The following is an 18,389-nucleotide window of genomic DNA, read 5'->3' on the forward strand; positions in this document are numbered from 1 at the left end:
ATGTATAAAAGGATAATTTTGTATTGAATTTGTATAGTAAATTAATACTGTGTAGAATCACAGGACATTTTTTTTCCTTCAGAGATGGTTCATTTTTGTCGGGGTCTTAAGCCCCCTTGCCCTTCTCGACCAGCGACAAGGGAAGGGGACACTCCCCAACAAGGTCAGATCGGGATAGGTAGGGCCAACTGACCACCCACTCCCAGTCCTCCAAGCGTAGGACAATCAGACTCATCAGGGAGACCCGTCACAGCAGGAACTCGTTTATTGAGGAAGTCACACAGCTTTTATGTAGGGTGGGGGCTAGGCGGGAACCAATCAGCTTAAAGGTCAGCAAGGCAGGGGGGGTTCATGCAGGGTGAGAGTCCCATTGGACTGTATGGCAAGCACAAGCTGATCACGTTCGCAGAACTGTTGTTAACCAATCCCTGACGGTGGTCCGATTTATTGTCATTAACTATTGAAACCGCCTTTGAGGCCTTGATCTTGCTCACTTGCCAGGGAGTAAGGAGTCAGCCTGAGTTAGTTAACGTGTCATTAGTCCCAACACATTTTCATTTGTTACTAGTTCTGAATTCTTCAAGTGTCTTAGGTTCCTTTTTTTCATTTCTTCCCTCTGCCTCCCTATCGAGTAATCTCTAAGTTCTCGAAAGTTTAAGGTAATCTCATTCATTTTTATCAATTTAGATGCCTCTGTAAGTACTTGCTTTCCTTCCACCATGTATTTGTCTTTTGTCAGTTCAGATTTTATAGTTTTATAAAGCATGCATATGTGTCTTGCCATTATGTTTAGTTTAAAAAATTCCTTCCTCTTGACTCATTTCCTCTTACATTATTTTAAAATTATAAGAATAATACAAATCAAATAAATATAAGAGCACAATCATGCTCATAGGTACTTGTCTTATATCCTTTGTTGGTCATATTTATGTTGTAGATTTTAATTTTTACATTAGTATTCTGAAAGGAAGTTGGAAAAAGAACATTACTTTAGATGAATCAAATATTAAGATAATTTATTTTTTGAACTTCCTGTGAGATATATATGTATATTTACATATATAATATTTACATATATATACATGTGTCTGTTCCTTTAATTTTAGAAGGTCAAAGTGAAGATAAAAGATATTTAATGTATAATGTGATAAATGTGCTTTGCATTAACTTTCATATATGGCAGTTAAGAAACAATACTCGTTCCAGTTTTCCACCAGATTCTTTATTTTATTCAATAGCATACTTAATTTCTATAAATACAGCAATCTTCTTTATTTCCACTATAAATCTGTTAAAATGGAAGTTCTGACTATATTCTCTGTAATGAAAAGACAACTATCATTTTTCCCTTTGCAGGCAAGAGCAAAGAGGTGCCAGTTATTTGCATCATAGATACACAAGCTTTAAATGTTTTACTATAACTTGTTCTCATGAAGAAGCAAGATGGAAAGGGAGGTAAAGGGCTCTCTCAGCCTGCTCCCATCTGTCTGTGACTACTTCAGCTTTATGAGATCTGCATATATGTTTGTGTATGACAGTCTAATTTTTATTCTAACCTGAGTCTCCTTCTTTCAACCTATTTTTTTCTCTGTCCTTTTTTGGTTTTCAATTCTTCATATTTTCATAAACACAATGGAAATTTTCTGGTTTGCACTTTTAAAATAGTAACTTTATGTGAATCTCAATGAGAGTGAGGATCCATCCTTAGTGATACCTGATGATACAAATTTTCAGGCCTCACTTCAAGCATTTCTGATTTGTTAGATCTGGGCTGGGACCCCAGAATCTGGGAGCCTCATCCCTGCATATATTGATTCAGGGAATCAAAGAACCACATTTTGAAAATGTTTTTTTCCTTTGGGGCTCTCTGCTCTTACTATATATAGTAGCTACTGATTCATAATAATCTTCTTTCTTGTTTTAATTGCATTCATGTTTTAAAACAACCAATTATCAACATTTTCTCAGAATCTATGGTCACAGGCAGGTGTAAGTATTTGGTTCATAAAGATATTTGCAACTTGCTCTTCCACAAAACTATTTTGCTTATTTTGTTTATATTTTCATAATAGTAAATACTGTGAATTAACAACTTTGCTTCAACTGTAGGAGAATGCAAAAATACTCCAGGAGAGAAGTATTGCTTATATCAACTCAGATTCATCTATAGAAGGTAAATTTTATTCCATTTTGAAGTAGAACATTCAGAAAGTAAATTTTACTTAATTTTCCTTTATAGTTAATATGCGCTATATATCCTTTAAGTCTATAAATTCCAACTTATTATCTATCTCAGATATTCTGTTCCTAGGAGATTTCTCAGTAAAAACTTAATTTTCTAATTTTACCACAGAGAAAATAATGATTCATATCAATTATTAGAAATCATAACTAACCTATTGCTCCTCTTTTCTTTGCTATATTTACCATTTGTCTATCTTGGGCTACTACTGAAAACTCTAGTAGTAACCATGTTTTGCTATGGAAATATTAAAGAAATTTGGCTATTTTATAGAATTTTTCACATAGAAATATTCCTCTATTAATATTTACATAATATTTCATAGAGATGTATTTCCTATAGTAAAACAGTTTATTGAAAACTAAAAAATAAAGGAATATTTTCTGTATTTATTGAAATATGAACAAACTACTTCCTTTTGAATTTGACATATATATGTTGCTAGGCTTTTGTTGAATTTTAATTTTTCTAGATGAAAGTCAAAGCATATATACATACTCTGATATCTTGATACACACTCTTGAATTAAATGAATGAATACAGAGTGAATTCAGTAGTCTTAAACTGCCTTTGCCTAAGTCCCTGAGAGATGCTACCATAAGGATGAGGTCTGACTAGTGTGAGAAGTTACCTCAGCCACCTGAGGCCATCTGCTCCTTTTCAACCCAAAATATGTATGGCAGATTGTCCCACTCCTGGAGAAAAATTTCCACCCCATCTTATTCCATGGGAATGATGTATTTGATTTAAAGACTGTTATATCTTTTTTAAAATCAAAAAAAATGTTAAAATTAAGCACAATTGGAATTTCATTTGGAAGCATGAAATAGTAGTTTTATTTATTTTTCAGGCAATTATACTCTCAGAGTTGACTGTACACCCCTTCTTTACCAGTTGATGTATAAACTGACAAAAGAGGTATATAAGATCTGTCTTACTATGTTTGCTGATGAATGGATAAATGCTTAACATTTTTTTTCCCTGAATTTAGTGGCATTTAATTTTAAGCTGGTGACAGAATTTGGGTAACTCATACAAATAACAAATAAAAACAAAACTTTTATTATGAAATTTACTATGTGAAGATAGTATTTCCAGTCTCTTTGCTCTAATAATAGTGCCTATTATTAATTATGTACATACTTATAATGTATAGTGGGTCCAATATTAATCTGACAAGGCATTTTGTTACAGTGAAAATAACATTGAGCTGTAATAGAAAAACCTTGGGTTCAAAAATTGTGTTTCCCAGCAACTCCTTTCATACAACAAATGTTCTTTGGGTGGTTACTTTGTCAGGTCTCATAAGATGAAGTTTGGCAGCAGCAATGATAAAAGTACAAGACCTCCAAATCTGAAGATTTCAAAAACTAGAGAAGACACAGACTCACCATTTTGCCCAGGCTGGTCTTGAACTCCTGGGCTTAGGAGTCTTCTTGCCTCAGCCTCTCCAGAAGCTGGAACTGCAGAAATATCTCTGCACCTGGCACCCAGATTGTTTCTTAGCTGAGGACTTTTGTACTAGGGATTGAACCCCAAGGGCACTCAACCATTGAGTCACATTTCCAGCCCTTTTTAAATTTTATTTAGAGACAGGGACTCACTGAGTTGCTTACCGCTAAGTTGCTGAGCTTAGCTTTGAACGTGCAATCCTTCTGCCTCAGCCTCCCAAGCCACTAGGATTACAGACACATGTCACCATGCCCGGCAAATATGTAGTTTTATAATGGAATAAATTTAGTTGTTTCTCTTCCTAATCGCCAGTATTTGATTATCTTTCTAGATTCCTAGCCCAGATGATGGTTTTGAGAATAAATCACTTTATGAAAGTTGGTTGGAAAAAGACCCTTCACTTGAAAATAAAGGTTTTCCTAGGTAAATCACTTATAAGCATCCTTTCTACCATAGAATAAATTTTGAATTCCCCTTTGCCCTTTGTGTCCCCAAACATATAATCCTTAGATGTATCATCAATAATTGTAGGGAAGTTGATAAAGAAGTCTTCTGCCAGGTTTTGTTCTGCTAATCAGCCAGCACAATCAAGTTTTTTAACCTATAGTAGAGCACAAATGGATGTAGTTTTTGCAAATTTTTAGGCAAATTGTTTTTGCTCTATTATTAGTCACTATTTGGTATTCCTATATAAAATTTCATTCAGATGGGTAGAAGATATACTAATAAAATTATAACTTCCCACAATATTGATGAAGGGAAGAAAAACTAATAATGGACTTTTTGCTTGTAAATGTACTAAAAGGCATTGTTAGTAACCACCAAATTGTGTTGACCTGTAATCAATTTAGATTTTAATTTTTCTACTTTTCATTCATGCAACAGCAGCTTCCTTGAATTTATTTATATTCATTTGATTTCTATAATGCTATTTCTAATACTAGCAAATGAAGGGAGAAGTTAATAGCCTCATTCATATTCCAAATCAGTCTTGTGAAAATTTAAATATGTTTCTATCATAAGTTTCACGTTTGTTCAACACAAAGAGTAGAGTACAAAAGATACACACACACACACATATGTATAAATATATACACACACATATATGTATAAATAAATATATATATATATATATATATATATATATATATATATATATATAGTTCCTGGGGATTGAATCTAGGGGTGCTCAACCACTGAGCCACATCCCCAGCCCTTTTTTTCATATTTTATTAGAGACAGGGTTTCACTGAGTTGCTAAAAGCCTCGCTAAATTGCTATGACTCACTTTGAACTCATGATTCTCTTGCCTCAGCCTCCTAAACTGCTAGTATTACAGGCATGTGCCACCGTGCCTGGCCAAAAGATATTTTAAGAACATCCAAGTCTTCAATCTCAAAACACATCTAATAACTTAATAGTTTGAAAATACATACTGGCAAATGCCATCATTTCCTTCTTTAAGACTGAGTAATATTCCAGTGTGTGTGCGTGTGTGTGTATGTGTGTATATCACATATTCTTTATCCATTCATCTGTTGAAGGGCATCAGTGTTGGTTCCATAGTTTAGCTATTGTGAGTTGGGCTGCTGTAAACATTGATGTGGCTGTGTCACAGTAGTACGCTGATTTTAAGTCCTTTTAGTATAAGCCCAGGAGTGAGATAACTGGGTCAAATGGTGGTTCCATTTCAAGTTTTCTGAGGAATCTCCATACTGCTTTCCAGAGTGGTTGCACCAATTTGCAAGCCCACCAGCAATTTAAGAGTGCACCTTTTCCCCACATCCTCACCAACACTTATTGTTGCTTGTATTCTTGATAATTGCCGTTCTGACAGGAGTGAGATGAAATCTTAGAGTAGTTATGATTTGCATTTCTCTAATTGCTAGAGATGTTGAATGTTTTTACAAATGTTCGTTGATCAATGGTATTTCTTCTTCTGTGAAGTGCCTGTTCAGTTACTTAACTCATATATTGTCTGGGTTTTTTGTTTATTTGGTGTTAAGTTTGTTGAGTTTTTTATATATCCTGGAGATTAATTTTCTATTTGAGGTGCATGTGGTAAAAATTTTCTCCCAATCTGTAGGCTCTCTCTTCACATTGTTGTTTTCTTTGCTGAGAAGAAGCTTTTTAGTTTGAATCCATCCCACATGTTGATTCTTGATTTTATTTCTTGCACTTCAGGAGTCTTGTTAAGGAAGTAAGATCCTAAGCTGAAATAGTAAAGATTTGGGCCTACTTTTTCTTCTATTAGGCACAGTTCTTAATGCAAATATAATATCACATTCCGCTTTATTGACTCACCATTATTTCACAAAAATCTGTATGTCATTACATTACATAAGTATATGTACAGTGGTTATAATTATATGTAAAAAAACATATTGTAAATAGATTTGTTTCTGGAATGAAATGAGGCACACTTAGATTCTTCATGACCTTAAATATAGATTTCCTTGTGGCAGACTTTATTAGACTATAGTTCTCTGAGGTAGGGCCCATAGCTTCATTGCTTTCCATTTTTCTTAAATGCTGAAATATGGAAGACAGCATCATAACTAGGCTGCAAGTTCTGGTGACATTGCCCATCTCTGGTTGTCTTCAATGCAGATTTATAAATTTATCACAGTAACTTTCCAGTGAATGGTAGGAAAAATTGCCTTGAAGGCTATTAGCTTTGTTCTAATCCTTGTAGTACATACATTATGTAATTCCTTGCTACTTTGGGAGCAAGATTCATTGTTCCATCTATTTAACTTTGTGTTATCTATCTATATATTCATGCATGTATGTGTTCTTATTTATTTACTTATCCATATTCTACATCTAGAATCAACAAGTTGGGATCTGGAAGTGATTTTGAAGCTTATTTTCAGAGGCTTGGAATTGCTTCAGGCAGAGCTCGTTACACCAAGAATAGGGTAAGCCATTTTATTATTTTGAATATAGCATTTATGTTAGTCAGTTTTCCATTACTGTAACAAATGTGTGCAGTGAGCAACTCATAAAGAGAGGCTATGTGGGCTCAGCATTTGGGAGATTTCTGTCCATGGTCAGTGGCCCCATTGCTTTTGGGACTGGTTGAGGCAGCACATGTGGTGGGGAACAGATGGTGCAGGAAAGCTGCTGACCTATATGCAGCTGGGAAGCAAAGAGGGAAATAGGAATAAGCTGTATTGCCACTATCCCTTCCAGGGAACCAGGTCCCACAGGCCTAAGACCTCTCACCAGGCCTATTTCTTCAAGGTTCTGCTACCTTCTAGCAGTGCAAACCTGAGGACCAAACCTTTAACTCATGGTACTTTGGGGAACATTTCAGATCTAAACCACAGCAGCACTGTAACCACCTTTCTTTGGTGAGGAACTGTTTTCTGAGTTGTTTGACCTTGGGCACCAGATGGACATATGACCTGGGAAGAGTTCCAGGGATGCAGACAGACTGCCTGCTCCTTTAGATAAAACAGGAAGTAATTTGAGTTATTTTGTGAGTATTTCACTCCCAGGTTATTCACTGAAATGGCAGTTCACAGAGTAATGTCAGATGGTTATCAGTACTAAGTAATTTATATCCTTTTCTTGATGAAGGATTAGTTGCAAAAATTTTATTTCCTAGCCTAGTCTTTTTTTTTTTTTTTCCTAGCCTAGTCTTGTAGGCTCTGATAGTCTTTTCCTGAGAAAAAAATGTAGTTGGAGGACATATTTTGTTTGAGAGGTATAGTAGGATTATCTATTGTCAGTAGCCCCTCTTCATATTCCCACTCCTACTATCATGAGTCCAGGGTTTCTGGATAAAGGATAGCAAGTTTTTCTGAATTATTAACTTAATCCTCTTCTGTTCTGGAGTGTCTAGTCATCACCCAAGCATGTGGATAATGTGAAAATACTTGGATATAGTTAATATACCATATTGCCTTGTCTGTGTTATAAATTAAGCCACTAATTACATTGAAGATTATATCAGTAAACAGATTTTTCACACTTTTTGATCAATTTAAATCAAAAGTGCAACACACCAACATCTTGTATATTTATAATACATATCAATTGTAAAGTTGACTATCCAAAATACAAATGAGAACAAAAATTAAGCTAAAACAAATTCCAGAATATTTGAAAATAGATACATAAACTCTGTGTACTAATACTCCTTATACTTAATATAATAGACCCTTGAACAGCATGGGTTTGAACTGCATGGGTCCATTTATGTGCAGATATTTTTCTGGAGATTCAATACAATTTGAAAAAATGTGCAAAGGTTAGGTGTGTCATGAATACATAAAATATCTTTACATAATAGTCTGTTTTATCATTTATTGCCATGATATTTATGTATATATATAAATTTGCTTAAAAAGTTAGTATTTATCAAAACCTATACACATAAACACTTAAGGACACATGGTGTTACTTGCAGTAGAGAGAAATGTAAACATGTAAAGATACAGTTTTAAAATTAATTACAGTCCATACTGTACTACTATAAAAATTTCATAGCTGCATCCTATTGTATTGTGGTGAGCCCAAGTGTTGCAAGTATGTTTAAAATGCCATGTTGACACTAATCATCATTATCAGTTGTCTCTCCAGTAAGTTTCATAGCATAGTAAAAAAGTAATCTCTTCTGATTCTCACATATTTTTCACTATATGGAATACATATAGCATACAAAATATGTACTAATTGTTGGTGTTATCAGTAAGGCTTCCTGTCAACAAGAAGCTATTAGTAGTTCACTTTTTGGAGAGCCAAATGTTATCCTTGGATTTTGAAATATGTGTGGGGACAGGATCAGCATCTCTAACCCCAGTGTTGTTCAGTGGTCAACTGTACATAAAAGATGAACTTTTAATTCTTTTTCAAGTCCTGTTCACTTTTTTACCCTGTCATCAATTTGAGCATTTATCTAGTTTCTAAGACCACTGTAGATTAGAAGCAGACAATTAGAAGGAGAGGAACCAAGACAGGAATTGCCTTCTAATAACACTAACTAAGAATGATAATGAGAATGATAGCCCTATAACAAGGTAGCAGATGGTAAAAACTAAACTTAGAATTGGCAGACTTAAGAACTGAAAAATATTTTTATAGGATTCCACTACATAATAATTTATATTCATTGTAGTAGCTCTTAATTGTATAATACAGGTTAAATTTGGTTATGTACTTCTTGTGAAGGGAGAGAAGATAACTTAAATACATCATCCTTCAGTTAAATAGATACCTAACTGCCAAGCACCTACATTTCCAATTGATAGATAATTTCAAACTGCTAATGTGCAGTTTGAATATGTATTTTTAATTTTAGTTATTGGAAATACAATAAAGAAAAATTTTAAGAAACAGCATTTCAAATAAAGTTTGCATGAATTATAAAATGAATAAAGGCAAAATTTTAAATCAGTGACTTTTTGGTTGCAACATTTTAGTTAATTAAATTTCTACTTTTTTGCTTCATTGTGATAAAACTCAGGATGTCATATGAATTTATTCTCTAGTCACTTCTCTTTAAATATTCTCTTAAAATTCAAATATTTTAATTTGAATATTCAAATTTTTTACACTTGCACTTTCTTTTTTTTTTAGAAAACAGATAAATATAGCAGCTACCCTGTATATCACACAATTTATGAAACATTTGAATTAGTAGAGAATTTCTATGACCCCACATTTAAGAAACAGCTTTCTGTGGCTCAGCTACGAGGAGCACTAGTATATGAGCTTGCAGACTCTACAATAATTCCTTTCAATATTCAAGACTACGGAACAGCTTTGGAAAACTATGTAGCAAGTATCTTCAATTTATCCAAGAAATATGACCAGCAATTGAAAGATGAGGGAGTATCATTTGGTAAGACATTTTATAATCTTTAAGGTAGAGCTTTATAATATTATCTATTATGATCAATGCATACTGTTTCATTTTAGAACTAGTCATAATTATTTATTTTGCCTCACTAATTCTGACTTTTAAACAAAAACTAAACAAACAACTACTTAGGAATCTGATTTAATCTGATATGTCTAGGATGAATACATTATGGCTGAGTTAGTGCTACAAGCATTGGATTAGTAAATATTCCTTATACTATACTGCCTTTAAGAACATTTTTACTTTTACAAAAACAAAATGAGGAAAAAGCAGAAATATAGAAAAGTAGAGAAGACTGTATATGTAGTTCTACTACATGTATGTATTAAGCATTCTTATCACTGCATATACCCACTAGTGTTTGTCTAAATGAAGATTTTTTTTAACATAGTTACATCATCATTCCTTTTATAACTGGCCACTCAGTTTTGGTTCAACTTCATAGATCTCCTATAAAGTAGTAATGAAAATATAATGTAGAATAGTAGGGTATAGTATTGGGTTTGGAAGACTGCCTGAATTGGATCCTGGCTCTACTGTTTAGTCTGTGTGTTCTTTGTAAGGTTACTGAATTTCTCTACGTCCCAGGTTTTTTTTTAATTGAGTGAAACAAAAAAATGAAAGACTATACATGTCAAAGATTATTGTGGAGATTGTTAAGTAACATATAGAATCAGTGGTGGCTAGCACTGTGCTTAATAAATGTTGCCTACTATTACTGTTTTATTATTTTCTTTTATTATTCAGGGGGACATATTCTTAATATAAACCAGAATTGTCTCAAATATGTACTGTTTACTCTGTAGAAAGTGCTATGTTATTCCTGGGAGATTTGTATTATAAGACTTAGTCAAATCCTCGAAGATTAAAATCTTGCATGGGCAAGGAGAAGACAAAATGCATAGGACATTAGAGTGGTACATAATACTATAGCACAGAAAAGTGTTATGGAGTGGTCATGTGTTATTTTGGGTATTATTATCTAAGTGTTAGTAATCTTTATGAAGTTACAAAGAACAAGGTATTTTGACATGAAAATAAAAAAAGCAAAGAAAATACAGGAAATTGTGGTTACAACAATGGTTGGGATATCTCTGTATGTGAAGGAAATGAAGAGAGATGGAACTGGAAAAATGAGCAGAGTTGACAGGAAGACGGTCCTCATATTTCCATGGCTGTTTAGCATCCAGATTGCCTTCACAAATGCCCAGATTTCCTTTTGGTGGAATTATGTCTTATCCATTTGTGTAAGTCAGGGTACAGTCAAGAGGCATAAACTACACAAGCTCAACAGAAGGGCTCCCTTTAAACAGGGTTCATTCCTCTACCAGGTTACCTTCTTAGGGACTTGGTCTGATCTGTTAATGCCTTGCTTTGCCATATTTTAATAATTTCCATCTTCATTGGTGACTTTCCTTCAGATGAAATATTTTCCTATCTTTTTTTCAACAGTATTTCTTCTTTTGATGTGTTTTACTTCTTTTTTTTAAGCTGTTTTTTTAGTTGTTGATGGATCTTTATTCATTTATATGCAGTGCTGAGAATTAAATCTAGTGCCTCACACATGAGAGGCAAGTGCTCTACCACTGAGCCACAATCTCAGTCCTTGTCCTACTTCTTTCACTACTGAAATTCTTCATTTTGTGTCAGGCAAATACATTATCTTGGAAAATGTTTTTTTTTTTTTTTTATATTTTGGACGCAATTTTAGAATCCAAATTTTCATGATCCACCCTAGATTCACCTAGACCCTCTGGAGAAGTGTGCCAGAAACCTTTGCTTCAATAAAGCCTACAAGTAATTCCAGTGCAACTAGGGTTAGAGAACCTCTGGATTAGAAAGTAAAGTTGAGAAAACCTGAAGGAAAATGTTTTTAATGAAGAATGAAGGTTCAATGAATGAACAAATGAATGAATACATAATTTGCATTCCCTGTCTCTAGTTCTCCATGTCCCACTAATTCATTTTGCTATCTTATCTACTGAAAGTGGCTTTTGCCAAAATTGTCATTGACCCGTGTCACTAAATTCTAGGGACATATTTCTGTTATTATCTTGACTTCAGTACATTTTTATTTATTTATTTTTTTTGCAATACTTGGGATTGTGCCTAGTGAGTTTTTACCACTGAATTACATCTCCAGTCCTTTTTATGTTTTATTATGAGACAGGGTCTAAGTTGCTGAGACTGGCCTTGAACTTCAGATCTTCCTGCCTCAGACTCCTGACTCACTGGGATTACAGGCATGTGCCACTGTGCCTAGCAAATTCTCTTATTACATTTAAAATTAAAAACTTTCAATATGCTCTTCACTTAGCTCCTATCACATCTATTATTAGATTATTTGATTTAAATATGGTTTGAAACACAAGTAAAATTTTAGAAAATCTAGAATGAAAAGATCCTGTGTTTTATACCAACTGTGTTTATTTTGAAGGTACCAATTAGCAGTGTGACCTAATAGAAATCCCATGGTCTGAGCTATAAATGCTGTTATGTGTAAAATGAAAACTGTATGTTACACTTAGTTACATCACAGAATAATGCAAGCATCAAAACAATAATGTAGAAATGAAGAGATGTATGCTTAGAAGCCAGGTGCAAGTGGTGCATGCCTATAATCCCAGAGACTTGGGAGGCTGAGAAAGGAGGATCACATATTTGGGGCTAGCCTCGTAACTAAGTGAGACCTGTCTCAAAATTAAAAATAAAAAGGGCTGAGAATGTAGTTCAGTGGCAAAGCAACATTGGGTTCAATTCCCAGTATCAATCAACCAACCAATCAAGTCCTACATAGAAAACATGAAAAACAATAAATAGGTTGTAGCAATAAAAAAATATGTCCCAAGAACCTAATTTGTGAACTAGAGAAAAGTTTAACCAATCAAACCTCATCATTGAGTCTGGATATATCAGTTTGTCACAGGTTACCTTTTGAGCAAGATCTTAAATGTACTGTTTGAAAATAAAAATTGATATTGTTTTAATCCTGTAATAATTATAAGGATTATTATTTATTCATATCTATGTATCCAGTGTTTTATGTAGAGTAATTGTCCTAATAAATATGTATTGAATAACCATATAAATGCATGAATTCTAGGATTGGATAAATTATAAGTCAAGGAATTATCTATATCCTAAATTTTTGAATGGTAATTTCCTCAAGAATCACTTTAGTCATTTAAAAAATTTCATACAATATTTTTGGTGATATATTCTAATACTTTTCATGAATCTACAAGAAGGCTCAATAAGAAAATGGTTTCTGCACCTATTCAGTCACATCAGTCTGGAGTGGAGAGGGCAGAAAAGTGAAACTGAAATATGAATCATTAATGTTTACTAATTTCTTTTTTCTACTAAAAAAAAAGACTCCATGTTTTCTGCTGTGAAAAACTTCTCAGAGGCTGCTTTAGATTTTCATAGAAGACTTACAGAAGTTGATCTTAATAAGTAAGTTTCAGATGCCTATTGTTTTGAAAAGTAATCTGGTTGCAAGAATGAACTGTTTTCATTCACATAAACATTTAGCTCTAAATCACTGCTGTTCAAATTATGGTCTGCAAACCAAAAGCATCACCATCACCTGGAAGCTTGTTATAAAAGCAGAAATCAGAGCCCACCCAAGGCAGAGTGAATTAAAATTCACTTTTTAAAAAGACATTCAGGTGATTTAAAGTTGGAGATACTGCTGTACAAGAAAGACTAAACACTCATTTCAATACAAGGGCCAGAGACATATTCTTAGGAGTTTGCTTGGTTTAGCTGGTATTCATAGCTTTAAGGGTTTAAGGGCATTTGTAATCTATTTCATTATAGTCCTGTTCCAATACTTCTGTGCATCAGTTTATAATTCTTTTTCTATTGAATTCATATGACTTGTTACCACTTTTAGCTTGAAAATAGTTTCAAGGTAAAACATTATGTAATAAGCATAAATTGCTCCATATTAAAGTCCATGACTTTCGTTTTCCAGACTTAATCAGAAAGTAGAAAGCTTTGTTGGTCAGTTTTTGTTTTGTTTTTTACTTTTGGTACCTGGGATTGAACCCAGGGGCTCTTTACCACTCAGTCACATCCTCAGTCCTTTTTTGTATTTATATTTAGAGATAGAGTCTCACTGAGTTACTTAGGGTCTCACTAAATTGCTGAGGCTGGCTTTGAACTTGGAATCCTTCTGTCTCATCATCCCCAGCTGCTGAGATTACAGGCACGCACCACATGCCTGGCTTTCTCAGTCATTTTAAGGAGACTTTCTTCTTTGAATTTTAGGAGTTCCCCGGGAATTTGTTCACTCCCCAAGATGACAGTTGGAAAATTCAGAGTGCAAAAGGAATTCCCAGCCCATGGTTTCCTGCCCTTCTTATGGACTCCTGAAACATTTAGTCATTCCGCCTTTATTTGGTTCCACAGTAGGCTGAGTGACTTGTCAGGAAAAAGTTGGCAGTTCACTCTGTACCTATCCAGGGCTGGAAGACTTCTTTTTGATCATTGTGTGGCCTTGAAGAACAAATTGTTTCCAGTAGAATTGTTATTATAAATGCCAGAAAGATGACCTTGCTATGTAGTTTATCATGTAAAGGCAGTACTGGATTAATATGACTTTTGTTGAAGAAATCTATTGATTTTAATTATTTTCCCTTGCCTTGTCTTTATTTAATATTATTTTAATCATGGTTCTGTAGTAAAAGTTTTAATTATGTATTTTCTTGTTCTCAAAGTCCCATTGCAGTGAGAATTATGAATGACCAATTGATGTTTCTGGAAAGAGCATTCATTGATCCCCTTGGTTTACCAGGGAGAAAGTTCTATAGGTAAGGAAATAGTAGGGAACCCACTAAAGAGTACCAAATACCTCACGGTGACAAATAAAGCATACCCAAAGTCTGCTGTAAACTGATATTATTAGATGAATAGAGGGTGACTATGTTATACTGAAAGGAACATGGGCATCCAATAGTAGTATAATATATATGAAAAATTACCCATTTCCCATTGTTTTTAATGCAAATAATGAGAATTGAAAAAGAACTCTTGTAACAAAATCTTCAAGTCACAGAATTTAAAAGGAGACCTTAGAGCTCATCTAGTTGAACCATCTACATGAATCGTTATAGGCTCTCAGTTAATATATGCAGTATATTTAGATCCTGAGGGATGGGAAGCTTACTTCATGAGGAAGTCCCTTCCATAAGAGAAGCACTCATTATTACAAAACTTTCTTCATAAGATCTGAAATCTATTATCCTTTAATGTTCTCTCTTTGACCCGGATCTTTGCTCCAAAGCCAAGTAACATTTCCATATAACATTTAAGGTTTTTTTAAGATGGTTGCCATGTTCCTCTAAAGTAATATACTGGTTTTCTTTTTGTATATCTGTCATGTTTTCTGAAGGTCCTTTGTAAATTATGGTTCCTTGTGGAAATTAGAAAGGTCCTAAAGTTTAAGTCAGAAAATACATGATTAAGTTCACTTACAAATATAAGATTTAGTTTAAGTGGCTTCCATGGCTTTCCCAGCTCAACTAAGATGATGTTAATTGCTACTTTACAAGGCTGTCTATCACTAGATAACATGCAAAAAGTTGTTAAATATAATACTTTCCTAAATGTCAGTGATTACTATTGACATTTAAGTAATTACAAACAGGTTTTTAGAGCCCAGCTCTATCACATAATAAGTGTGAGCTAGGCAAAATTAAAGAAGCACACACTCAGTACATGGCAGCTATTTTTATAAATTATAAATAGTAACATAAATTTTTACTCATGCAAATACACTAGGGCAATTAGGTAAGTATATAAAACAAACAAAATGTTAAAAACAATATCTATAGTCTTCTCTTGTTTTTAGTCTCTTTTAAAATTTCTACTATTATAATCAAACATCTATATTTTAAAATATAAGAATATTAGACTTTAAGAAGCCTATAGAAAAAAAGACAAGGCACTTTTATCATTCCCCTCTATACTTCACTCTCAGTCAGTTCTGCTATTTTCAGGGAAATTCAGTGGTTTACACACACACATACTATACATATATTTGTGTGAGTATATAAAATGTATATCTTTATAATTTGTATATATTGTTTTTATGTAAATATGAATTATATTCATGTATATTTATTTGTAATACACATATTGTCTGTATACAAATATATATATATACATACACATTTATAAATACACAACACACATTTTAATATAAACATTCATCATTACCTAAATGGAACCATATAGTATTTTGCAAAAAAATTTTTTCCCTTAACACTCTTTTAACTTTTTTGTTAGTATATATATATAGTTTTGCTCTTCTCATCTGTAGCCTACTGCTGTACTGTATGGCTTACATTTATAATTTACCCCTTATTAAAATTTGAATGAGTCTTTTCTCCCAATTTTCTATTACTATAGAATAAACATATATGAAAATAAGTCATCATTGTATCCTATTTGAATATTTAATATCTTCATAATCAGGATGTGGGATTTCAGGGTCTATGAGTCAACACATTTTAAAAGTTGATGAGGATATTACAACCTGTGCTCCAAAAAAACTACACTGAATTTTTAATTTTATGTTTTGGTACTGGAGATTAGACTCAGGGATGCTTCAATATTGAGCTACTTCCCCAACCCTTTTTATTTTAATTTTGAGAGAGGTTCTTGCTAAGTTGCTGATGCTGGCCTCAATTGTATGATCCTCCTGCCTCAGCCTTCTGAGTCACTGGGATTACAAGTGTATGCAATTGTGCCTGGTCTACACTATATTTTTAAAAATACATTTTGGACTATTAATTAAATATTAAGTATATTCTAAAGCAGTTGCATTGCCTTGTTTCAGTCTACCACAGTGATATACAGTTTTCCCTATATGATTATAAAGATTATATTATAAAGTGAATATATAATGTATTGCATGTACCCTTGTACTTACCCAAATAACTTCTGAGATGAATATGGCTATGGTACTAATTCTAGCTACCTAGAATTTTCCATTTGTTCTAAATAATAAGCATTTTTTTCTTTTAGGCACATTATCTTTGCTCCAAGTAGCCACAACAAATATGCTGGAGAATCATTTCCTGGGATTTATGATGCTATGTTTGATATTGAAAATACAGCAGACCCTCATTTGGCCTGGACAGAAGTAAAGAAACAGATTTCTATTGCAGCTTTCACAATTCAAGCAGCAGCAGAAACACTGAAAGAAGTGTTATAGAAATGCACCAGTCAAGTGAACAATTATTAAAAATGTTCCTGAAAGTCTGAGGATGAATTAGTCTTTCTGTTTGATGACTCATGAAGCAGAGTGTTCTCAAATCTTGATGTTCACATCAGGGTATTTTGACTTTTTCATGCATGGTCAGAGAAACTGAAAATGGAAATAACCAAATGTCCATCAACAGATGAATGGATAAATTGTGGTATATCCATAAGGGAATACTACTCAGCAATAAAAATAAAAGCATTGTTACTGGCAGACATTGTTGAATGACAGAAGTTAGGCATAGAAAAGTACATAAGGCAAAACTAATTACATGAATAAGTGTTAAACTAGATAGAAATCAGTGATTGTGCAAGTGGTAGGAGGGGAGGAATGACCACAAAGATGTATGGGGAATCTTTCTTGGCTAAATGAGTTTTCTGTATCTTGAGCTGTTACAGAGGTGTATACATTTGCCATACTCCATCATGCTAAAAATGTGTACATTTTACTGTATGAAAATTATGCCCTGATAAATGTAATTACAAAAAATAAAGGTCTGGTAGAGAAACTGGGATAACACATCTTCTCTTGTAAAACTACCATGGAGTGCAAATTGTCAGAAAAAGTCAATAGTGTCTATACTTTTGATAAATTCAACTCTATTGAAAAAACACATAAATCTAATAGGTGAGGAGAGAGCTGCCCAAAAGTTCCACAGTCTAACTTCTATAAGGTATACCAGCATCTGCAAGTTTTTATGAAATCACAGAATTACAGGTAAACATTATTACATTTCAGTAACTTGCTTGTTCAACTCTTTTACCAAAAAACAGTTAATAATGACAAATTAGAAGAGATTTATTGGCAGGCATACTAAGGTAAGTGATAGCTGAAACTTTGCAAGGAGAAACTACCTCTGCCACTCGTTACAAGACCAACAATATGATTTAATCTAACAAAAGAGTGCGAGTATTTGTAGACAGACATTACTTCTACATCACAACATTACTACAGGTCTCACCAATTCCCTATAATAAAATAAGTGGCATGTGTAACAATGCCCCTGAGTCATCAAGATAAATCTTGTGTTCCACTTATTCTGCTTAAAGATATCACAAATACTTCTGCTTTAAAAAAGCACAAGCTATGTTGTTTATGAAATTCCTTCATACTTCAAAAAGTATGCAAAACTATTCTTTTGAAATAATAATGTTTTCTCAAATCTAGAGGGTTAACTTCACTATCACACTACACTACCTCAGCATAACCACCCTGAGGTTCATAGAGAAGCAACTATTTTAACTTTTGCCTGGAAGCACTGTTTTAGAAAATATAGTGGGTTAACACCCAAGAGTCAATTTTCACTATCTACTAATAGTCACTTTCTACTATCCAAGTGAGTGAATTAGTATATGTCTGGACATCAGTTTCTTCCAATTCTACCACATTATTTCTAAAGGAGACAAATCACAAAAGTTTAGAAATCTCTTGAAGGGTGGTATTCCTGTTGGCAGCTTTTTGAATAAAGATGTGGGCTTCCAAGACAGCATATATGATTTGAAATATGAATGTGGGGTAAAATAGTAATCTTTGCAACTTTCTGTTCCTTT

The 18,389-nt window shown here is 33.4% G+C and overlaps 2 protein-coding genes across 2 annotated transcripts in view; one reads left to right on the plus strand and one right to left on the minus strand.

Moving 5' to 3' along the window:
• Window positions 1-17,342, plus strand: part of Naalad2 (N-acetylated alpha-linked acidic dipeptidase 2) — a 44,471-nt gene extending 27,129 nt beyond the window's left edge. The window contains exons 12-19 of the mRNA XM_047519062.1: window positions 2,110-2,173; window positions 3,093-3,160; window positions 4,026-4,117; window positions 6,525-6,615; window positions 9,281-9,545; window positions 12,941-13,022; window positions 14,291-14,383; window positions 16,602-17,342. Coding sequence (XP_047375018.1) covers window positions 2,110-2,173; window positions 3,093-3,160; window positions 4,026-4,117; window positions 6,525-6,615; window positions 9,281-9,545; window positions 12,941-13,022; window positions 14,291-14,383; window positions 16,602-16,791 — 945 coding nt within the window. The 3' untranslated portion in view covers window positions 16,792-17,342. The remainder of the gene's footprint in view (window positions 1-2,109; window positions 2,174-3,092; window positions 3,161-4,025; window positions 4,118-6,524; window positions 6,616-9,280; window positions 9,546-12,940; window positions 13,023-14,290; window positions 14,384-16,601) is intronic.
• Window positions 14,584-18,389, minus strand: part of Chordc1 (cysteine and histidine rich domain containing 1) — a 30,251-nt gene continuing 26,445 nt past the window's right edge. The window contains exon 11 of the mRNA XM_047519064.1: window positions 14,584-16,944. Coding sequence (XP_047375020.1) covers window positions 16,936-16,944 — 9 coding nt within the window. The 3' untranslated portion in view covers window positions 14,584-16,935. The remainder of the gene's footprint in view (window positions 16,945-18,389) is intronic.

Source organism: Sciurus carolinensis, chromosome 11, assembly GCF_902686445.1.
Source record: "Sciurus carolinensis chromosome 11, mSciCar1.2, whole genome shotgun sequence".
Lineage (NCBI taxonomy): Eukaryota > Metazoa > Chordata > Mammalia > Rodentia > Sciuridae > Sciurus > Sciurus carolinensis.